This window comes from Myxine glutinosa, chromosome 3 (genome assembly GCF_964187855.1).
Source record: "Myxine glutinosa chromosome 3, kmMyxGlut1.1, whole genome shotgun sequence".
In the NCBI taxonomy this organism is placed as follows: domain Eukaryota; kingdom Metazoa; phylum Chordata; class Myxini; order Myxiniformes; family Myxinidae; genus Myxine; species Myxine glutinosa.
This window is the reverse complement of record NC_136263.1, coordinates 218,389,749-218,414,110: the sequence shown is the minus strand read 5'-3', so window position 1 is coordinate 218,414,110 and position 24,362 is coordinate 218,389,749. Positions and strand designations below refer to the sequence as shown.

Below are 24,362 nucleotides of genomic sequence, written 5' to 3'. Positions count from 1 at the left end.
ACTCAAACGTCCAGAGATATCTGCTTTGAGAAAGTCGCATCTGAAGTATCGACTGGACTGGCCCGAGGTGAAATCTATACGCTTCTAGACGTTTGGGAAAGGTACAGGTCTTTGCTCAGCGAATTCGGCATTGACGCTGGACCATACCGGGACAATAAATCCCGCCTCAAAGAGAAACTACACCGACTTCTTCCAGGACAGATCAACTTTGTACCTCAACTCGATCCACATCAACCACAATTGTTGTTTTCCACACTGTCATCTAAGATCGCTGTTCAGACACAGAAAAGGCGTTCGGATGAAATGGAGACAAAGAGAAATATGGATGATCTTAGGCCAACCCAGTTCTCGCGCTCAGAGACAGAAGAGTTGTTGACCTTGCATCACTGCGCGTTACGCATTAGAGGTGACATCAGTTCTCGTCCAGGCCTAAATAATTGCACGTCAGTTAGTAAGGAGAGTGCCGAAAAGATTGTACCGGAGAGCTTGTTTCTATTCCTCAGTATTTTGCTGTCTGGGGAAGTGGACGGACAGGCTGACGATAAATTTGTGAAGCGAACTGCTTTGAGCATAAGTCAAGACCTAGTCTACGCAGTGTCGAAGCACAAAACGCTCACACCAAAACACGTTGGACTTGGCCTAGCAATTCATCAGGCAACACGTTCAAAATCGTTGATTGAACTCATCCATCACGCAGGACACTGTCCCAGCTATGACCAGATACGTAGACTGGACACAACTCTTGGAGTTCAAAATCTGCAACACTTCGCAGATTGCAACAATACTCCTGTCCCTTCAAATATATCATCCAACAGGTTTTGCCAATACGCTGCTGATAACATCGACATTATCGAAGAAACGTTAGATGGTATGGGGACGTTTCATGCGACGCAGATGGTAGTTTACCAGAGAGGGACCCCTCAACATCAGCAACAGGAAGTACTTCCTCTTGGAAAGTCAAGGTCCTTGACGGTCCCTCCCGAACTTCATCGTTTGGAGAAAGTCACTCGCCAATCTTCTCGAGAAGATCCTAAATTCACAGCCACCTTGAATGAGACGATGTTTACCCCAGATGATCAGGTGTCTGACGAAGCTTCTGCCCGAGATATGGCCTGGATTCTCTCTCGCATCTATGGCTCTAACAGTGACGATGTGCCAGCGTGGACCGGGTTCAACCAAGTTACAACACAAGACAAACACGAGCTCTGCACAATCGGGTATTTGCCGCTCCTCAACGCCCCGGCCCACGAGAACGACACGCTGTGGACAGTTATGATAGGATGCCTGAGGATTTCCAACATTATAAATCCTGGCCAGTCCACAGTCATTACTCTGGACCAGCAGCTGTACTGCAAGGCCAAGGAAATACAGTGGGCAAACAGTAATGAATGCAAAACGATATTCTTGCGACTTGGGGGGTTCCACATTGTCAAGAATTTCATGTGTGTGATTGGAAATCATTTTGCAGACTCTGGTCTTACGGAGGTGTGGGCGGAGAGTTCCGTTTTTGGAGAGAATACAGCTCAAAATAACATGCAGGCCAAATCGTACAACCGGGCTATTCGTGCACACAAGCTAACATTTGAAGCTGTTTGGAAAACACTCTGGCCGACATTCATCGTATGGGCTAAAGATCACCAAGTAGAAGAAGTTGAGCTCCAAACATTATCAGTCCACGTCGTAGAAGCTTTGGAAGCACACAATGAGCGAGATGTGACCAGCAACAAAGTCAAAGCACTGAAAGACGCAGTTCAGCACTCCAGAATAACAAGACTGTTGGACGACTTCCAAGAGACACAACCACCCACTTAGATCTTAGACTTAGATCGTTTGAGGAAGATGTGTGTATTATTATAATATGTCCAAATACAGCAAATTTCATTGTTATCCTGTATAAATACAAAGTTGTGTAATTTTATTACAATCCGGAGTTTTCGGAGTTTTCGATAATGGCGGCCATTTTGTTTTGGCTGTATAATATTTAAAAAGGCCAAATTTGATGGGCATCCACTTGAAATATGTTCACTATGAACCACTTTAACAGTCTGACATGGATGCCAGCTCCTAACATTCCGTACTCCCTAAAGTGATTTCTAGGCCCCTTTTCAGATTTTGCCTCTAGTCTACTATGTCCCTCCCAAAAATCCCGGCATTTTTCGCCAGAGGCCCGAATCCAAGATGACCGCCGGCACTATCTTGAAAAATTATGTTTTGAACCAGAACACCTAGAATCACGTACAAAGACACTTTTTTGGGTAATTTGACCACGAGGATTCCGAATCTGACATTAGTTTGACGTTATGACATTATTTTGACCCAGAAATCCAAGATGGCCACCATCCAGTAGAGCGAAAATGCAACTTTTGTACTTAAACATGTTAAAGAAACTACCTCCATAAGGATATCTTGCAGTAAAGTAATTGATGATTGCATGACAAGTAAACTCATTAATAATAATAATAATAATAATGCATTTATTTTATATAGCGCTTTTCAGGAAGCCCAAAGACGCTTTGACAGAGTGCAAAACATAACTCATAGCAAAACATAAAGACAATTGCAAAAAAAGAAGAATCAATAGGGAAATATTCAAAGCACAAAGGAGGGAGAAGGAGAGGAGATAGTCAGGGGTTAGATGCTGTGGGTTAAATGTTGAATGCAGTGTTGAACAGGTGGGTCTTGAGTGATGTTTTGAATGTGGTGAGTGAGGAGGAGTCTCTGATGGTGTGAGGTAGCGAGTTCCAGAGGGTGGGAGCAGCGATGGAGAAGGCCCTGTCCCCCCAGGATCTAAATTTGGTCCGGATGGGGGGGGTCAGGAGGTTGGTACCAGCAGAGCGGAGGCTGCGGGTGGGAGTGTGTCTGGAGAGGAGGTCAGCCAGGTAGGATGGGGCCAGGTTATGGAGGGCTTTGTAGGTCAAGAGGAGGATTTTGTACTGGATTCTCTGGGAGATGGGGAGCCAGTGAAGCTTGTAAAGGACGGGGGTGATGTGGTCACGGGTCCGGGAATGGGTGAGTAGACGGGCAGCGGAGTTCTGAATGTATTGGAGTTTATTGGTGATTGTTGAGGGTGAACCATAAAGGAGGCTATTGCAGTAGTCCAGACGGGAAGTGATGAAGGCGTGGATGAGGGTTTCTGCAGCCACAGAGGAGAGGGATGGACGGAGACGGGCGATGTTTTTCAGGTGGAAGAAGGCTGTCTTTGTGATCTGTTTAGTGTATTTGTCGAAGGAGAGGGTTTGGTCAAAGATGATGCCAAGATTCCGGATGTGAGGGGAGGTGGACACTGGGAAACCGTCGATGTTGAGGGCAAAGTTATGGGTGGACTTGGTGAGCGTTTTTGGGCCAATGATGATTATTTCAGATTTATCACAGTTAAGTTTGAGGAAGTTGATTTGAAGCCAGGATTTTATTTCAGTGATGCAGTTTGTCAGGATAGAGTGGGTGGCGGTGGAGATGGACTTGGTGGAGATGAAAAGCTGGATGTCATCGGCGAAGCAGTGGAATTGGAGACCATGACGGCGGATTAAGTGACCGAGGGGGGACAGGTAAAGGATAAAGAGGAGGGGGCCAAGAACTGAACCTTGGGGGACACCTTGGGGGAGGGGAGCAGTGGGGGATTTGCAGTTATTGATGGAGATGAACTGACGTCTGTCAGAGAGGTATGATTTAATCCAAGAGAGGGCAGTGCCGGTAATGTTAAAGGTGGTTTCAAGTCGGGTGAGGAGGATGGTGTGATCGATGGTGTCAAAGGCAGCGCTGAGGTCGAGGAGGATGAGAATGTTGAGGTTGCCAGCATCAGAGGAGAGGAGAAGGTCGTTGGTGATTTTGAGGAGAGCAGTTTCAGTACTGTGGTTGGACCGGAATCCGGATTGGAATGTTTCATACAGGTTATTGGCAGAGAGGTGATGCTTGAGTTGAGTGGCTACAGCGCGTTCCAAAACCTTTGACAGAAAGGGTAGGTTGGAGATGGGTCTGAAGTTATTTAGGGTGTCAGGGTTTAGTCCAGGTTTTTTCAGAATGGGGGTAACAGCAGCAATTTTGAGGGATGGTGGGACGATGCCTGTAGACAGGGAGGAGTTTATTGTTGCAATGATAAGTGGAGAAAGAGCAGGAAGGGAGGCCTTGACAAAGCTGGAGGGGATGGGGTCAAGAGTGCAGGTGGCAGTTTTCATTCCGATGAGGAGTTCAGAGAGGTCAGTAGGGGAGACTGGGGAGAATTGAGACAGGGGATGGCAGGATAAGGGGGGGCAGGTGGTTTGAGGGGGAGCGGGTGCGGCGGTGGTCAAGCTGTTGTAGATGTTTTCAATTTTGCGTTGGAAGAATGAAAGGAAGGAGATGCAGTTGTCTATTGTGAATGACTGGGTGGTGGTGTTCAGGGGGCTGAGGAGTTTGTTTATTGTAGAGAAGAGTGCTTTTGGGTTTCCGGAGCCAGAGTGGATAATTTGAGAGTAGTAGGCGGAGCGGGCGCGGGAGAGGGCATCTTTATAGTGTTGTATGTGGTCCTTGTAGGCCTGGGAGTGAACTGTGAGACCTGTTTTATTGCGGAGTCTTTCAAGTTGGCGAGCACGAGTTTTCATTAGGCGGAGCTCAGGGGTAAACCAGGGAGCAGAATGGGTGAAAGAAACTGTTTTGGTTTTTATAGGCGCAATTTGGTCAAGGCAGGAAGAGAGAGTGTGGTTGTAGTAGTCAGTGAGGTCAGAAGGGGTGTGGAGGTCAACGAAGGGAGAAGTGGACATTTTTTCAGAGAGGGTCGATGAGAATGAGGCAGGTGAAAAAGCGTTTAGCTTACGGAAGTTGATAGTGCGATAATGCCTTGGTGCTGGGGTGGGGATGTTGATGGTCAGAGTGATGGCTAGGTGGTCAGAGAGAGTGAGGTCGGAGCCAGAGAGATGGTGCAAAATTAGTCCAGTAGAGCAGACAAGGTCCAAAATGTGACCACGGTTATGGGTAGGAAAGTTGACATGTTGAGTGAGGTTAAAGCAGGTGAGTAAATCAGTGAAGTCAGTGGTTAGCGTGGAGTCAGTGGAGTCCATGTGGATATTGAAATCACCAAGGAGGAGGATTGAGGGGGAGAGGGAACATAGCTGGGTCAGAAAGTAGGAGAAGTCAGACAGGAATGATGGGTGTGGTTTGGGAGGGCGGTAGACAACAGCCATGACTGACTGTGTGTGACCAGAGAGTTTAAAAGCCAGGTGTTCAAATGATGGAGCAGATGAGATGGAGATGAGGTTGGTCTTGATGTCTTGTCGGTGAATAACGGCAATTCCACCACCTCGGCCCTCCGAGCGTGGTTTATTGATGTAAGAATATCCATTGGGTGTGGTGAGGTTGAGCGTGTAGTAGTCCAGTGGTTGTTGCCAGGTCTCAGTGAGACAGAGAAAGTCCAGTTTATTTTCCAGGATGTAGTCGTTCAGGATGAGGCATTTGTTGTTGAGGGACCGGGTATTGAACAGGGTGAGCTTGATGTTGTTTTGTACGGCGGGTATGAATCCAGGTGATTTGGCCAGGGTTCGCAGACAGGAGGTGCGATTTTGTGCGTTGTTGTGACCAGGTGTGTTGGGACGATGAGTGGGAGTGCGCTGAGCCGACCAGAGGATGGGGATGGAGTGACCTGATTGTAAATAAACAAACTTACGACCGGAGCCACGGTGAATGTACCTGGGTCGACGCAGGAGTCCATTCGATCTGATTGCAGAGATGCATGATGGGGTGGAGCGGGTTTTAAGCAGGAGAAGCCTTGCGGCAGAGTACCGCAGAGCCATGCCAGCAGGAGCGAAGGCAAAGCGAGCACGCGGCCAAGGGTGAGGAGGCGAAACAATCGACACAACCAACGGGAGTGGGCCCGAGGAAACAGCGATGGAGCCGAGCAGGTGAAGCCCGGAGCAGCAGAGCAGAGCCGGGACCGCGCAGAGGAAGACTCAATGGCCATAAATCCGCCACGACCACCAGGAAAGCAAGACACGGACAATGGTCCAGTCAGAGAAGCGGCGAGCAAACGACGCCAGCGTCCTCTCACGACCGGACCGGAAAACGGAAGTGATCGGAAAACGGAAAACGGAAAAAAAACATTACACTTCAAAATAAGCTATTTTTAATAGCTGTGACTTGAACAGTTTTCAAATGAAGTAATTAATCAATATGACCTTTAATTTATATGATTAGTCCGAATCAGAGCATTCTGCTTCACTAGAATCTGAATCATCAGATTCCGATGAATCTCCCCGCCTTTGTACATCATCATCTCGCTCCTCATTCCCCTCCTGGCTCTCATCTTCCTCACTCTCTTCAGCTGGCCCTGGTGCAGGTAGATGTGTCAGGAGAGCAGGTTGCGTGTGGCGGACAGGGCGACAGCGACCACCCACCAGCTCCCAGCCATGTCCGAGTGGCGAGGGGTGGTGTTTCTTGGAGGGATGACGCACAAGATATGCCAAGTAGTTTGCTCGGAGGCAGTGTTGGCGTAGGCTGTCTGCATCTGGAGGGAGACGGATAAATGATTTGTTTTTCATTGTCTTCCACTTTGCTGCACGGGCCTCAGCCATGGTGCTACTCTTTTCTTCGCCATAGATGATATGTCGTGTGAACTGGAAGAGCTCCTCTAGCACCTCCTCCTCAAGGTCAAGGCTATCTCCACACAGCGAGAGCTGCCGTCGAGCCACAGGGCTCTTCGCCACCCGGTCATACACCAACTTCTTACCCTTGCCATAGAAGCCTGAGTTGGCATCACAGCCTGTCATACAGTGCAGCTGCACAATACAGTCTGCCATCTTGTCATTAACCAGGCCATGACATAAGATAGTCTCCTTCTTCCTCTTGATACAGAGCTTTCCGGGCAGCTGCTGCGAGATGACTGCTGCCGCGACATAGGCATCGGTATCAGCGGTATCAATGACAACAGGGCCACTGTAGCCTGATTCACGCAGAACTGCATAAGCAGAAAAGAGGACAGTATCAGCCTCAGACTGGTCAAAGCTGTAGTTCTCCATTGGTTGCTGGGTTGACAAATTGGTGCAGTGGGAGCCAACAGAGTAGACAATCTCTGCATCAACACTCTCTGCAAGGTCTGTCAGGTAGGTGCATATCAGCTTTTGCATCCGCCCCTTGTTGCTGATGCTACATAGAAGTGTTTTGAATGCTTGGGCAGAAGGGAAGGGGTCATTCAATTTCATGTAGGTGTTGGGTATATGTGCCTTACCCTGTACCCGCAGGTCTCGCTCGTCATCTTTAGTAGAGTATGGTGTGTCATATGGGTCATTCACACAGAAGATACGTTCAGCATCACCATGGCGGGCAAGGATGATGGAAGACACCTTGTGGACATAGTCTGACCACTTGTATGGGGTGCCATGTTGCGTCTGTCGATCCTCTGCTGACGGAGTTGCCATCCTCCAAATCATGCCCATGTTGATGAGAGCGGTGTAGGGTTCCTGCAGATCTACAGATTGCAGAGAGAGTTTCTGGATGAGCTTACTCTTCTGTGTCTTCCTGTATGTTCCATTGGAGTTGAATAAATCCACACACTCCTCAACAACACGATGTTCCAGCAACTCAGTGAGGTCCACAAGATGACTGACCTCAACCAGGTTGATCACTGCCTTGAGAGCATTCTGCTCCATTTCAGCAGCTCTCGTTTTGAGTTCCTCCCTGGGCTTCTCCGTGTTTGGCATCTTGGCAAATGTCAAGCGTTTACTCAGAGGGACAGATGCATGAAGGGAGGTATTCTTACTGAATACCCGCTCCTGCAAGAAGCTGGTCAACTTTTCCTCCCCTGCAGCATGGGCAGAATTGAAGTCCACAACGAGCTCATTAGAGCAGCACGGGATTCTTGGGAAAGACTAGTATCTCTCAGAAACTCGAGGTTCTCCCTTGTCTCATCAGCCAGGCAGGGCACGAGCCTCTCCTGCACCAGCTGACTCATGAGCGCCTCATACATAAGCCTCAAGCAACGCAGCCCCCTTTTGTAATGCTTGCCTTTCAGCGCACGATCAACGGAGCCCTCAGCAATAACTCCTGCTGCCACGAGAACATCTCCTAACTCACTCCCGTTGTAGCGCTTGTATATAGCACTCATCATCACACACTGTGTATGGAAGGGACCTAGAAAGGGCACAATGTCATGGTATTTCTTTAGGTTCTCGGCCTTGAGCAGGGTAATGAGGACGTACACGGGATGATCTCCCACTAAGAAGGCGAAAGGCATCTGCTTGGTGGCAATGATGATAGAAAGCTTGTCCATGATGTCATTCACAACTGACTTGTTGGGCGGTTGATTGTAGGACATATGAAAATAAGCCTTGCTCTTCCCTTGCTCCGCATTTAAACCAGCATAAAACCCATTGTATGAAGGGATAGCCTGCTCAGCTGCATCAGGGCGGTCACCATCCACGTCCACACGAGCAAGGGCATGAAAAATGCTCCGCTTGCACTGATGCTTTGTACTTGATGAGAACATAGTGGGCTTTGGCCGGATGGGAGGCTCCCCACGTTTTATCGTCCTATACGGCTTAACTACCTGCATCTCAGATGCCTTCTCAGTTAGTGCCTGTGACACAGTCTTTGCGTCTGTGATGCGTGTTTGCTCATCCTGGATGTTAGCCTCATAATCCGGTACAAGACGTTCTAGACGCTGCAGAAACATCTAGTTACAGCGGTGTGCAGTACCCCCTCCTGTCAACGTGTCGTTGGTAAAGTCATCATTGTCAATGATACTAATGCTTGGTTCTCCCTCAGCGATCTCATCAGGACAGATCAAACATCGCTCGAGGTCATGCATGGTCCAGAGGTCACGTAGGAGAAGCACGTTCGGGTAGCTGATCCCCATGCCCAGCTTGTAGTAAGAGTCAATAAGCTCCTTGCTGCGAGTCATCCCATGAAGGGTGACGGTGGCATTGATGGCGGTAGTGGTGGGTCGCTTTGTAATGTACTGCGTGATGAGAGAGGTGAGAGAGAGTGTGCTGGGAGACAGATCTACCTCCTTCGTCCCCTGCAAAGCAGATAGCAGCTGCACCATGAGAGGCTAGAGCTCTTCCTCCTCTTCTAGCTCCTCGACTCTTGGCGGCCATGGGATGGGTTTGATTGACTTGACATCATCCTTGAGCCGCTTAGCCACATTGTGCACCAGTTGTTCACTGCTAACACCGATGGCGGAGAGTGCTGCTTCAACATATGAACCACCCCCAGACGTGTCATAGACTAGGTCGCTCTGGTTTCTCTGAGGGCGGGAGTGGAAGCCGATCTTGCCCTCAAACTCCTGGGTCAGGATATCTTTGATAAAGGACGACTTGATGCTGGATGTTGAGAAGCCATACCGAGATATGATGGAGCTGTAGTCTTTGAGGAGGCTCTGTAGTGACCTTAGCTCACGTTCCTCAAAGATAACTGTTCTGATGTGGTCAAAGAAGATAGTCTGAGCCTCACGGAGATTGACATTGTGCATGCGTGGGAGTTTGTCATCTTCACTCATTTTCTGGTAACTACGCACATATTTCAACCAGCATTTGTTGTGATATCTGATCTCAATCGCATATGGGTCATCAGCTGCATAATCGATCACACAGTTGATTCTGTCTCGCATGCTCTGATCTTCGAGGGCCACCGTGTGACTCTTGAACGTTGCCCATGCATTATCATACGAAATCAGGGACAGCTTTGATTCTGGGTGCTTTGCCGACTCCGGTTTACAGCACCAGACACATTTTGTTTTTTCATGTATCAGCCCTTCTACACTTGATCGCAGCCGCTTGGCAGGTGGAGAAGCAGCCGGGGGGAAAGCCTCAGACATGGACGAAGACTGAGATTGGCATTCCTTGACTTTTCGTTTTTTCTGTCTTGTCTTGGCCTGCTCCAGTTTATTAGCATTCCATAAGGTCAGCCTACATGATTTATGGACACATTGTCTGCCGGGACCATTATCCCAATTGACTGTTGCATAAATGTCTCCGAACTTGTCAAGACCGCTCCATAACAGGGCTTTTTTCTTGAGATTTTCCCAACTCTCAACGGAGGTAACGACATCAGTGGCTTCATTGCAAAGCCCGCCACACTGGAGGACACACGGAACGGTGGACATTCTCTTGACAGCTATCTTCTGAATACTGCGCTTCTCAGTGCCGTCTCATTCGCTCGTATACTCCATGGAAAGACAGAAATAAGTATATGACATTACACACACAGACAAATAAAAAACAAGAAAATAGCAATTCACTAATCAGGACCTCAATTCCGTGGCCAGTATAGATTTAGCCAAAATAATGTGTTAATTCATGATCATATGTTCTCCCATTTAAAAGTTGCATTTTTGCTCTACTGGATGGTGGCCATCTTGGATTTCTGGGTCAAAATAATGTCATAACGTCAAACTAATGTCAGATTCGGAATCCTCGTGGTCAAATTACCCAAAAAAGTGTCTTTGTACGTGATTCTAGGTGTTCTGGTTCAAAACTTAATTTTTCAAGATAGTGCCGGCGGTCATCTTGGATTCGGGCCTCTGGCGAAAAATGCCGGGATTTTTGGGAGGGACATAGAGGCTATTTTTGTTATAAAATGTCAATAGAAGTCAAATCAATCGTCAAACCTTACTAGCCAGAAAATGGTCACGGAATTGAAGTTTTGGACCTAACTATATATTTCACATACATCCATACAGTCACGTGAAAAAGTAAGTACACCCCATGTAAAGTTTTGACTTTTTCAACATATTTCAACATACAGCTATTTCATCTTCATTTCAATAATATTGATAGATAAAGGTGATATAATATAACAAATATCATGAAACATTTACATTTTGTAGTCCATTGTATAATTTAAATAAACATAAATGCAAATTTCGCATGTGGAAAAAGTAAGTACACCCTTGGCTCTAATAGGTGGTATTGCCCCCTATGGCAGAAACAACCTCAAGTAGGCGTTTCTTATAACTGTCTACCAGTCTCTGACATCGACTGGGAGAAATTTTTGCCCACTCCTCCATGCAGAATTATTTCAGCTGTGCGATGTTTGAGGGGTTTCTTGCCTGCACAGCTCGTTTCAAATCCCCCCCAAAACATCTCGATGGGATTTAGATCCGGGCTTTGACTTGGCCATTCCAGAACCCTCCATTTCTTTCTTTTCAGCCATTCCTTGGTGGATTTACTGGTATGTTTAGGGTCATTGTCATGTTGCAAGGTGCACCTCCGGTTGAGCTTCAACTTTCCGACAGATGGCCTCACATTATCCTCAAGCACCCTCTGGTACAATGAAGAATTCATAGTGGATTCTATGATGGTGAGCTGCCCAGGCCCTGATGCAGCAAAGCTGCTCCAAACCATAATATTTCCACCACCATGCTCCACAGTTGGTATCAGGTTCTTGTGGTCAAATGCTGTCTTTGGTTTTCGCCAAACATGTCTTCTGGTACTGTGGCCAAATAGCTCTACCTTTGACTCATCTGTCCAGAGCACATTGTTCCAGAAGTGTTGGTCTTTGCCTAGGTGTTCATTGGCAATATTTAGTCTTGCCCTGATGTTCTTTCTGGACAGCAAAGGTTTCCTCCTCGCACACCTCCCATGTAGATCAAATTTGTGCAGCCTCTTTCTCATGGTAGACACGTGCACTTTGACATCAACAGTGGCAAGAGCTACCTGTTGGTCCCGTGATGACATTCTGGGGTTCTTAGGGACCTCTTTCAGCATCTTGCGGTCTGCTCTCGGGCTGAACTTGCTGGGGCGGCCTGGCCTGAACAAGTTGGCAGTTGTTTGGAATCTTCTCCACTTGTAGATGATCTTCCGGACAGTCGAATGATTGATTTCAAATTGTTTGGAGATCTTTTTAAATTCCTTCCCAGACTCGTAGCCATCTAAAACCTTCTTTCTGAAGGCCTCAGAGAGCTCTTTTGATCTAGGCATGGTGACGCCGCACACTTCATCAACAAAGAGCAAACCAAACTAAATGTCTGAGGTTTAAATAAGACAGGTTCCTCCAAGATCCTCTCTGACGATGTTCTAATCATTTGCACCTGAGCTGGTGCACCTGATTCTAATTTTAGGTATTTGAAGTAGTGATAAATGTAGGGGTGTACTTACTTTTTCCACATGCGAAATTTGCGTTCATATTTATTTAAATTATACAATGGACCACAAAATGTAAATGTATCATGATATTTGTTATGTTATATCACCTTTATCTATCAATATTGTTGAAATGAAGATCAAATAGCTGTATGTTGAAATATGTTGAAAAAGTCAAAACTTTACATGGGGTGTACTTACTTTTTCATGTGACTGCAGGTTTAACAATAGGGAACAAGGTAGGAGGAAAAGAGGTAGATCATGGTGGAGATGGGATGATTGTATTTTTTTTTTTTTTAATACAAAGTCGAGGCTTGTGTAAGAGTGAGCTATCACATAAAACACATAACATCAGCAGAAAAGACATAACATATAATAAAGGGAGCGGGAGACAAGAGAGGGAGCGAGAGGGAAGCACAACACCATTAACACACAGGGACATCGGGAGATCTGTGGAAGGGAGCAGGCTGGGACGTGGTGTACAGGATAAACAAGATGGACACTACAGGAAAGAAAACGGAATTTGAAAAAGGTGGATTTGGGGTGTATCAACGGGTGTTGAAAAGATCAAGATTTTGAATGCGGGAAGGTAAGAGATTGTGGTGGATAGGTGTTGGTGTACAGATTGAAGAGAGTGTGGGAGTTGGTTCTGGGGGCGGGAAAAAGAGGAATGAAAGAGTGAAGTTGAGTTTTGTGAAGATTGGTTGAAAATTGTGACCTGTAAACGATTGTCATCCAGACAAACTGAGACAGAATCTCAGACCAGACCAATATACTTGCAAATCTTCGATTTCCAAATAATATGAGAAATCCTTTGAGTAAAACGTCCTAACAGAGTATAACACAAAGAAGACTTGGATTATTTGCGCATTGCATTCAAAGGATGCCCCAGAACAGACTTCTAAAATACTCATCGAAAGAAGAGTAAATGGCACCAGATCAACAGGAAGGCCACCTGAAAAGGTGGATGAACTGCATCAAGGCAGATTGCAGTGTCAGACAAATAACGTCACTGGTGGAAGCACGAACATTGGCCCAACATTGAAGTCTTTGGCGACAGATCATCATAATGGAACAGATAGGAGGACAGGGAGCTGCAGTCGTTGCACCAGTGTCGACACCTTAACTAACTGGCTATATAACTCTGACGGCAAAGGTCACATGGTATGGCAGCCATATTGTATTAATGGGAAACATTTGGACATCATTTTCTGTGAAACTGCTCAACGGAAATTTTTTTGTAACTTGGCATTTTTGTCAACTCGCCATTGGGTTTACAGCGCCTTCAGAAAGTGTACACACCCCTTGGTTTTTTTTCACATTTTGTTGTGTCCTGAATTTATAATGGATTTAATTGAATTTTTTTTGTCACTGATCTATACACAATATGCCATAATGTCAGTGATATGTTTTTAGAAACTTTTACAAATTAATTCAAGATGAGAAGCTGAAATGTCTTGAGTTAATAAGTATTCAACCCCTTTGCTATGACACTCCAAATTGAGCTCAGGTGCATCCAATTTCCTTTGATCATCCTTGAGATGTCCCTACAACTTGATTTGACCACAGTTGACAGACTTCATGGTGGAGTTTCTGCTCTGACATGCACTAAGGAACTGTCCATATATCTACGAGATAGAATTGTGAGGAGGTATAGATCTGGGAAAGGGTATAAAATAATTTATTAGAGTGTTCAAGGTTCCCAAGAGCACAATGAGCTCCATCATTACCAGGCAAGAAGTACCTTGGTCAGGGAGGTGATCAAGAACCCAATGACCACTCTGACAGCACTACAAAGTTCCTTGGCTGAGATGTGAGAGCCTGCCGGAAGGACAACAGTCTTTGCAGCACTTCACAAATCTAGGCTTTATGCGAGTGTGGCCAGATGGAAGCCACTCCTGAGAAAAAGGCACATGACGTTGTCACACCTGGTATTTACAAAAAGCCACGTAAATGACTCTGAAAGCATGAGGCTAAATATTCTGTGGTCTTATGAGACAAAAATAGAACTGTTTGGCCTGAATACATCGCAATACATATGGTGGGCACCGGGCACACCTCATCCATCACCCATGTAACCCCATCCCTACCATGAAGCATGGTGTGGTAGCATCATGCCATGGGGATGCTTTTCAGCGGCAGGTACTGGGAGACTTGTAAGGATCGAGTGAACAATTAATGGAGGCAAATACAGGCAAATCCTAGAGGAGAACCTGCTTCAAAGTGCAAAATACCTGTGACTGCGACGAAGATTTACGTTCCAACAGGACAATGACCCCAAGCATACAGCCAAAGCAATGCTGTAATGGCTTCAGAACAAGAACCTGAAAGTCCCTGAGTGACCCAGCCGAAGGCTAATCTTGAATCACTTTGAGAATCTGTGGAAAGACTTTCTTTTTTTTTGGATACAAGATCGAGGCTCGTTTAAGATCTAACTCACATTAATCAAAAAAAAAAAACAGACACACAAAACATACAATAATAAAGGGAGCGGGAGACAAGATGGGGAGAGAGAGGGAAGAACACAAGTACAACAGCAGAGAAGGGGGTGGCATGGGAAGGGGGTGGGGGGGGGGGGGGTGGGAGAGATATAAAACACATGGACACTGCTAGGCCTTCCAGAAAAGAAGTCGGCATTTAAAAAAAGTGGATCTGGGGTGAATTCACGGGGGTAGAAAAGATCAAGGTTTTGGATGGGGGAAGATAAGAGATGGTGGTGAACAGCTGTTTTAAATACCTGGAGTTAGGAGTGGGATTGAAGAGAGTGAGGGAGTTTGTTTCAGAGGCAAGAGAAAAGAGGAATGAAAGAGTAAAGGTGAGCAGAGAGTCTTAATTTTGGCAATTTCACCCGAAGAGGGTTGCGACCAGAAGAGATCATGTGCGACCTGTAGGATTTATGACTTGAAGATTGCTGTTCACCAACGCTCCCCATCCAACTTGACAGAGCTTGAGCAAATCTGCAAGGAAGAATGGGAGAAACTCCCCAAATACAGATGTGTAAAGCTGATACAGACATACCAATGAACTCTCAAAGTTGTAATCGCTGCCAAAGGCGCTTCCACAAAGTATTGAAGCAGGGGGTTGAATACTTATGTAAATTCGATATTTCTGTATTTATTTTTCAATAAATTTGTTTCTAAAAACATGTTTTCACTTTGACATTATGGGGTATTTTGTGTCGATTGGTTATCAAAAAGTTTAAATTTAAATTCAGGGTGTAACACAATAAAATGTGGAAAAAGTCAAGGGGGGTGAATACTTTCTGAAGGCACTGTATAGAGTGATAACGATGATGTAATCTGTGAAGTGGTAATCCACCAATCATTGGTTGAATTGAAATCTTTATCCGAAAAATCTGAAAGTTAATATATCTGATTTCTTACCTGATGTGAATGAAGAATTAAATTTATGATGTTCATAACCCATGCCACGAAACTGTGTGACATAATAGGGTGGACAGATGATGTTGGTATATGGGTGTGGTGTATAATTCACCTCGATCTTCCATTAGGTACGTAGTATTAGAGTTGAATTACGAAAAAAACATTGGTATTCACCAATCAGGTTCCAAGCGTAACAGAGCTCAATATTTTATTCATGTCTGCATGAAGATGTTACAGAGGTCAAAGTTATTTCATGGAAGCATGGAGAGAGGATCTCACATATCGAGTTACATTTTGCCAATTAATATTTGCCAATTAAGGTATTTGCTGCAGGATACATTCTCCCTGGACACACCAGTTGATCTCATTTTTATACACTCAAGTACTCGGTTGGTTACATCATTCAAGGCCAAAGGCAGATAAGATGGAGTACAATGTGTTGGATTACGTCGAACTAGGCCAACAGTGTACTATGTACAAGACAAGAGGAATGCAGACTCTTCGGCGCCCAGGGGGCATCTTGACTTTTATGAAAATACACACATTCTTTCTTTAAAACCATTTTTAACCACAGTACAATTAATATAGCTTGCTCCACTTAAATCCACATTGTCATCGAACATTCAAAATGGAACATACAAACAGTTCATATTAATTATAAAACAATGTTTCTCCTGCGAGATGTTTGCATTTATCAATCTAGGGCAAAGGTTGTTGTGACCATCAGCCAACTTCACACGTCTTCCCCAAACTCTCCCCGCGGGGACGGCTGGCTGCCTTCGCCCCACCTCGCCATCATGATGAGGCTGTTCTCAACACACCATACTCAGAGCAGAATACATTTTAACACAGCATTGCCTCCACTGCATGACAACCAACCATATGATTATCTACTTTAACCACATTTTACCTTGTAACATCCTCATACTCAGTAGTTCAATGTTTTACAATGGTACATTTTACCTTGGATGTGTTTGTGTTTGTGTGTATGTATAACCATACAACAACAACAACAACAACAACATGCATTTTAAGGCCATTTTCCCTGCTAGAGCGGGGGTTAGCCTTGCGGTCCCCATGACAATCTTCTCCATTTTGCCCTATTTTCTGCATCTCTCCTTGTTAACCCCCTTGCCCGCATTTCTTCTTCCACCATCTTTAGCCAAGTCTTTCTCGGTCTTCCCCGTCCTCTACTTCCTTCTACAGTAATTTCCATCACTCTTCTCAACCAGTCACTTTCATCCTTCCTCAACACATGACCAAACCATCTCAACCTGTTCCTCTTCACAGCATCAATCACAGGCTCTATTCCCATCATCTTTCGCAATTCATCATTTGTCTTCCTCTCTCTCAACGATACTCCGCACATCCATCGAACCATTCGCATTTCCACCCTTTCCAGCCTTCGTTGCTGCTCTACGTTCATTACCCATGTCTCGCTCCCATAAATCATAACACTTCTCACACATGCAGCATACACCTTTCCCTTCAGCTTCAGCGACACTCTCCTCCTCATCAGCACGCCACTCAGTTCCCGAAACTTCTTCCATGCACATCTCACTCGAGCAACCGTTGCCGAGTCTGATCCACCTTCTCCATTCAGCATGTCTCCGAGGTAGCAAAATGTTTTCACACCTTCCAGCTTCACGCCGTCTCCAAGATCCAACTCAACATTTCCTCCATCTGCAGCTCCCTCTGTGCACACCTTACATTTCAATGTAGCTGCCACGCTGGTTAATGACCCTCTCAGACCACTACATTTTTGATGAACCCACTCAGCGCACATTGTACATTGAATGGAGTTCACTCCGACACCCTTCCTACACACAGCACACGGCCACTTCCCAGTTCTTTCCACCTCACCACATGCTTTACCACTTGCCATCACCTTCGTCTTTCCGATATTCACCTTCAGACCTTTTGTCTCCATACATTCCTTCCACTTGTTCATCTTTTCCTTCAGTCCATCCATACTTTCTGCCATCAACACCAGATCATCTGCATACAACAACTCCCACGGTAAACCCTCCTTTACGTTCTGAGCCAGCACCTCCATCAACAACAACACAACATGCATTTTAAAGGCCATTTTCCCTGCTAGAGCGGGGGTTAGCCTTGCGGTCCCCATGACAATCTTCTCCATTTTGCCCTATTTTCTGCATCTCTCCTTGTTAACCCCCTTGCCCGCATTTCTTCTTCCACCATCTTTAGCCAAGTCTTTCTCGGTCTTCCCCGTCTTCTACTTCCTTCTACATTCATTTCCATCACTCTTCTCAACCAGTCACTTTCATCCTTCCTCAACACATGACCAAACCATCTCAACCTGTTCCTCTTCACAGCATCAATCACAGGCTCTATTCCCATCATCTTTCGCAATTCATCATTTGTCTTCCTCTCTCTCAACGATACTCCACACATCCGTCGAACCATTCGCATTTCCACCCTTTCCAACCTTCGATGCTGCTCTACGTTCATTACCCATGTCTCGCTCCCATAAATCATAACACTTCTCACACATGCAGCATACACCTTTCCCTTCAGCTTCAACGACATTCCCCTCATCATCAGCACGCCACTCAATTCCCGCCACAGCTACAAATAGTAGTGGACTTAGTACCGACCCCTGATGCACTCCCACCTTCACCTCAAACTCACCACTGTTCCCGTCCTTCGTCCTTACAGCTGTGCGCGCTCTTTTGTACATTGCCATCACTACTCTGATCAACCATGCAAGTATAACCATGCAAGCATAAAATATATAACGTGTGTCTGTGTGTGTGTGTCTGTGTCTGTGTCTGTACGCGTGTGTACGCACATGTTGAATTTTAACTTCTGGCTAAACTTAAATTTAAATTTTTGACTTCCATATGGGACATAATAGCAGTGGGCCATAATATTAGCGTGTTCCTATAACGATGATATTTTTGTTCAGAATGAACGCCTGAGGCAAGACGATGTGCTCTCTGCAAGTGCGGTTCTAGTTTTTACATGTTTCACTAATGGCAGGATGGTGCTTTCCCCCCACTTTGAAAAATGTTGACGTCTCGGAACTCTTTCTTTGTTGGTTGGTTTTTGGTTCAGTTTGGTCCTTTATCACCTCTGCCACCATAGATGGACGGAAGTTATGTTATCACCCCTATTTGTTTGTTTATCTGTGTGTCTGTCTGTCTGTCTGTGAGCAGGATATCTAAAACTTGGGGGAAGCTTGGGTTTGTGACGAGGACAAATTGATTTGACTTTGGTGAAGATTCGGATTGAGATTTGGATAATATAATTATTAAAGTGATTCTTCACAATTGGGAGATCGGGTCAAAAACGATGACCATGATATTTCAAAATGTAGTGGATGGATTATGACAAAACCTGGTGCATGAGTTGGGTAGGTGACAAGAACAAGCTGATTAGATTTTGGTTCAAGTCCGGATGCAGATTCGGCCTATCAATGGGATACAAAACGTAAACTGTTCAGGCTGGTGGAGTTAAGGTCTCTACTGAGTGCTGTTCTCGTGTTTAATTCTGTGATTCCCTTTCAGGTGCTCCAGTCCTTAGGAAATTCTACTGGTGTTGAGACCAAGCAGGTGGAGTCGGAAAACAAAGTGGAGGAGGCCGGACAGGTGGCCACTGCAGGATCACACAGCAGCAAGAGTCCATTCTCATCTTCTTCCCAGCTTACAGCGGCTGCTGTTACAGCAATATTGCCCGAGGTAAGTCGACATTTTAGATTCATTCTGAATGATTATTATGACGAGAAAGTAATCCTTCAAAACTGGCGAATGTGTAGATGTCTATGATGTATAGATGTGCATACAATTTGCAGATTGTCACATATGAATGAGTATAGCTAAATGTCCGCTGTCTGCTTTCGCGGTCAAGTGTGGGCTTGTGATGAATCTGCATTATGTAGATGAGTACATAATTTGTAGATGATTGCATATGACTTTGGTTATATGGGCGTCACGGCTTCCGCGAACAAGACAGCGCTCTCTTTGATTTTCATGAATGAAGTATGAAATGAATAGACACGGTCATGCTGCTTGGGGGGCATTCACACCAGGTGGCGATGTATGATACGCATTTGCACATAGATTGGTGGGGTCATGTCCCCCTCGCTCTGTACTATTCCCCTTATCCACCTCCTCCCCACCAAACTGAACACCACCCAGGCTATGATTACTTTTTGAGTGTCTGTAGCAGCTGGAGTAATGGAGTAGGTAAACTGGATCCATTGTATCTGAAGTTATTAATATCGGGGCAGGCAGACCCTCCCACCTTGGCCACTCCGTCATCGAGTCTTGAGGCCACACCACCTCATCTCGTTTATCACCTTATGCACCTTGATTTTACTCCTGGAAAGTAGGTTAGTTTAGTTAATGATTCGTTGGTCCTGGGAGAGATAACTTAGTTCAGCAGGGTTTAGAGGGACAGGAGCAGAGTTGGTATGATTGATTAGCGGGGTAGATGAGGTTATATTAGGGCCGAAGCCAGCCGCATGATTCGCTACCACGACGCAACGAGCATGACAGCAAAGAGTACCATCACTTCCGCTTCCGGTTCTGCCGGCGACGTGGTGTTTTCCCAAGCACTCCACCTCATCAAAGTTATTTTCCCGTTTGTGTTTTTGTCAAATCTCGACTGTTTAACCACATTTTGAAGAGTGAGATTGAACAGGATGCAGAAGTTAATTTCACTGGCAGGAAAAAAGAGGAATGAATGAGTGGAGTTGAGCAGTGATGCTGGATTTTTGGTAGTTTCACCAGAAGGGGGTTCATGGTGAACCGTATGTGCCCTGCAGAAACCTGAGTGGGGACAAAGCACAAAAAGGGCAGAGGGTGCAAGAGCAGAAAGGATGTGGTAGAACACAGAGAGACAACCGACCTGTCTGCAATGGGACAGTGATAGGCCCATAAACTTGGATTCAGCATGGGAGTTTCCCATGATATTGAAGGCCTTGGTTTCCATGGCATCAAGCTGAGCAAGGTGTGAGGAAGGGGAGTCATCCTAGAGGGGGAGAGTAGTACTGTACTCCTTCAAGCTGCAAAAGAAAACCTTGCATGTGAATCGGAGTTCGGATGTGCCAAGGAAGGGCTTTGCACTAAGGTGAATGCTCACAAACCCGCTCAGCGACAGGGTTTGGAGGTCGATTTTGAAATGTGGTTTGCCTAAGAAAGATCGTGGCAGATAGTGAGACCCAGGAGTTTGAGTGGCTGAATTTCCACAAGTGGATTGTTGAGAAAGTAGATGGAGTAAGGGGGTGGGTTTGCCAGACAGTCCTTTCAGAGAGGGAGTGAGTGTGAGATTTGTCCAGATGGAAAGGCACTTCAAATGTTTGACCAACTTTGTCTGAAGCGAGGGAAGTGGCTGCAGCCTGCCTGTCTGAAGGATCAGGTTGGCTCGGCAGAGGATGCAATCATGAGCAAAGAGATGAAGAGGATTTTCCAGACAGTCAGATAGATCATTAATGAAGATCAGGAATAAGACTGGGTGCAGAGCACTGCCTTGTGACACTCCAGCCTTGACAGTGAGGGGAGATGAAAGGGTTCTGTTTGGAGTGACATGTTGGCTACGAGAGTCAGTAAGCCATGTGTCGAGTTGGCCTTGGATGCCATCGGCAGAGAGTTTGGAGAACAGGACAGGATGCCAGACTGTATCAAAAGCATGAGATATGTCCAGAGAGACGGCCCTGATCTCATGTCTGATATTGTGGGCCTCCATCCACTGTTGGGAAAGTCATAACAGCGTGTGCAAGGTAAAGTGACCAGGTCTGAATCCAAATTGATGATCTGAGATGAGGTTGTTGGAGAAAAGGAATGATTTTATTGAAACTTGGATGATGGATTCCATGACCTAGCGGATGATTGGAAGTAAGCTAATTGGTTTCGAGTTGAGAGGATCAGTTTTTGCACCTTTTTTATGTAATTCTGTGATGTTGGCTGATTTCCCAACAGATGTAAGATGACCTATGGTAAATGACAGGGTAAAAACGGCAGAGAGAGGAAGTGCAAGAGCAGCAAGGCAAGTTTTTAGGATATGTGAGCTGATGCTGTCCAGTCCATGTGTAGAGTCAGAGTTGAGGGTTGCCAGGAACTTCTCCACCTTCTCAGGTGCAAAAGACACATATTCCAGAGGCAGTTGGTACGACTGGGAAGGTTGGGCACAGAGAGAGAGGGGTTAGGGACACAATATTTTGAAGCAAACACATAATTGAAGCATTTGGCCGTCTCATGAACAGAATTGGCTGCGGTGCCATTTGAAGTGAGGGAAGAGATGGAAGCGTACAGCCGTACACCTGAGACAGATTTGACAAGGCACCAACAGGTTTTATAGGAGGGAGACAAGTTTGAAAGCTCATTCTTGAGATTGTACAGATGTTTTCTGGCTCTCCTGAGAGTAGACGCACACTTGTTGTGGGATTTGTGGAATGAGCTGAGGTTGAGTTGGGTTAGCTTTTCCTTCCAGGAAGAGTAAGTTGTTTGAAAGAAACTGCCTCACCACAGGATTGATAGTGCCAATGGCAGGAGGATGGTCAAGATAACTGAAGATGATACGGGATGGATCTATGCATCAGAGAGAGCCGGTTTCTGTGGAAGAATTCCGAGGCCGAATTAATATCATGGGCGGTAGTTACAAGTGACCAGTCCTGAATCTGCAACCTATTTTGTTTTGAATCTCCATTCCATATTGTTTCAATTTGGATTGCAGGGAGCTAGTTGTTCCCTCTTGGGTCCGAACTGCACTCCTGAGACCAGTGTTACGAGGTAAACTGGTGCAGGGTTTGAATCCCACTCCTCTGACACCAGTGTTGCGGTCAGGTTGACTTCAACCACCATCACGCGGTCTTCAACCACCATCACACATGTGGTGTAATTCCAGCAAGTGAATTTTACAACAAGCTTGACGGTTATTGAAGACCCCACCATCAGTCACTTCCTCTAACAGGAATTACACCACACGTGACGTGTGGTGTAATTCCTGTCACGTGTGTGGTGTAATTCCCAGAGGTGATAATGCATATGTTGAGCACGTGTTTAGAAAGACTCTGAAAATGAGAATTGATCTGAAATGGGAATTAAGGCATTACATTATTTTATTGATTGAAATTCATGGCCTCCATGTTTGATCCTTTCATTTCTTATGTTGCATGTTTGCATTGCATTGAAAGCTGGAGGAGTCAGGAGGACATTGTGATATGATTGAATCAGAGCTGCCCCATTTGTTTCAAATTGGTGGTAGAGTCGGTCCTCGTACATACCTCGTCGGTTGGCAAAACATATCTCTTATCTGAAATATGTGCATGGTAAAGTCGGCAGGTGAGTGGTTGTAAATTAAGTGAATGTGCATTAGATTTTAAAATGGCTCCTGGCAGGAACTGTAATTTTGGCCTTAAGTAAGTTTGTCAACCATGAATGAAACATCACCGAAGGTGAAGTCTGCTCTTTCTTATTTCTTGCAGTTGAATAGAGAGAGAGTGGCGTTTTATTTGCTGGTTGGCTGTGCCTTTTCTACTGAAATAAAGTATGCATATTCAATCGTGTCCAAAAATATTGGCACCCTTGCACTTTTTTCAAATAATGGACGATTTCTTACAGAAAATTGTTGAAATTGAAAAATATTTTGGTATCCACACATGTATTTCTTTGGTTTGCAGTGAAACAAAACAAAAAAGCTGAAAAAAATCACTAAATCTTAGCGTATTCCACACAGAAATCCTAAAATGGCCCGGACAATATTATTGGCACCTTTTAGAAGTTGTTAGAAATAATTGGATTTCAAGCAGGTGATTCTCCTTTAATTTGGAATTGAACTCACCTGTGGTGAGATGCAGGTGCCTGCAACATAAAAATCACTCAATCAACCAGTTTGAATCGAGGTGTTGTGTTAACCCTGGTGTTGGGCTAGCGGCTAGGGTGCCGGCTTAGGATCCTAGGATCCTGGGTTCGAATCCCGGTCGATCGCTGAATTAACGCCAGGGGGGTTGACTCAGCCTGTCATCCTTCCGAGGTCGGCTAATTGAGTACCAGTTCACTGGTAATTCCCTGTTTGTCGTTAAAGGCGGCAAAAAGGGTTGGCGTCAGGAAGGGCATCCGGCCGTAAAACATTGCTTCAAAAAGGGGACCAAAAAACAACAACAACCACGGTTCCCGAAAAAGGCCAACCCCCGCTTTGCGGGGAAAAATGGCCTCTAAAGGTGGTTATATATATATATAACCAGTTTGAATCGAGAAAAGGAGTCATTCTGCTGTTTTGTGTCACTGTGTGTACCGCAGTGAGCATGGAGAAAAGAAAGAAAACCAGAGAATTGTCTGAGGAGGTCAGACACAGGATTGCAGTCAAGCATGGACAATCTCAAGGCTACCAGTTCATCTCCAGAGACATTGATGTTCCTGTGTTCACCGTACGCAATGTTATCAGGAAGTTTAAGGCCCATGGCACTGTAGTCAACCTCCCTGGATGTGGTAGCAAGAGAAAGCTTGATTGAATATTGCAGCGAAGGATTGTTCGAATGGTGGAGAAAGCACCTCAATCAACTGCCAAACAGATTTAATATGACTTTCAGACACAAGGTACAAGAGTTTCAACTCGCACCATCCGTAACCAACTCAATAAAAGGGGGTTCCCCACTGCTGAGAGATAGAGAGATGAGAAAGCATGACTGGAATTTGCCAAAACATACCTGAACAAGCCAAAATCCTGAACAAGCCAACACACCTGAACGGAATGTCCTGTGGACAGTTGAGACCAAATTGGAGCTTTTTGGTGAAGTACAGCATCTCTATGTTTACAGAAAACAAAATGAAGCCTTCAAAGAAAAGAACACCTTCCCTACAGTCAAACATGGAGGAGGTTCAGTGATGTTTTTGGGTTGCTGCACTACCTCTGGCAATGGGTACCTTGAATGTACACATGGCATTATGAAATCAGGAGATCACCAAGGCAT

At 45.5% G+C, this 24,362-nt stretch overlaps 1 protein-coding gene across 3 annotated transcripts in view; it reads left to right on the top strand.

Annotated features, from left to right (window-relative positions):
* LOC137422863 (uncharacterized) overlaps window positions 1-24,362 on the top strand; it is a 635,168-nt gene that overhangs the window by 166,118 nt on the left and 444,688 nt on the right. For all 3 annotated transcript variants that reach the window (XM_078774996.1, XM_078774997.1, XM_078774998.1), the window contains exon 14: window positions 18,961-19,131. In XM_078774996.1, the coding sequence (XP_078631122.1) occupies window positions 18,961-19,131 (171 nt within the window). The remainder of the gene's footprint in view (window positions 1-18,960; window positions 19,132-24,362) is intronic.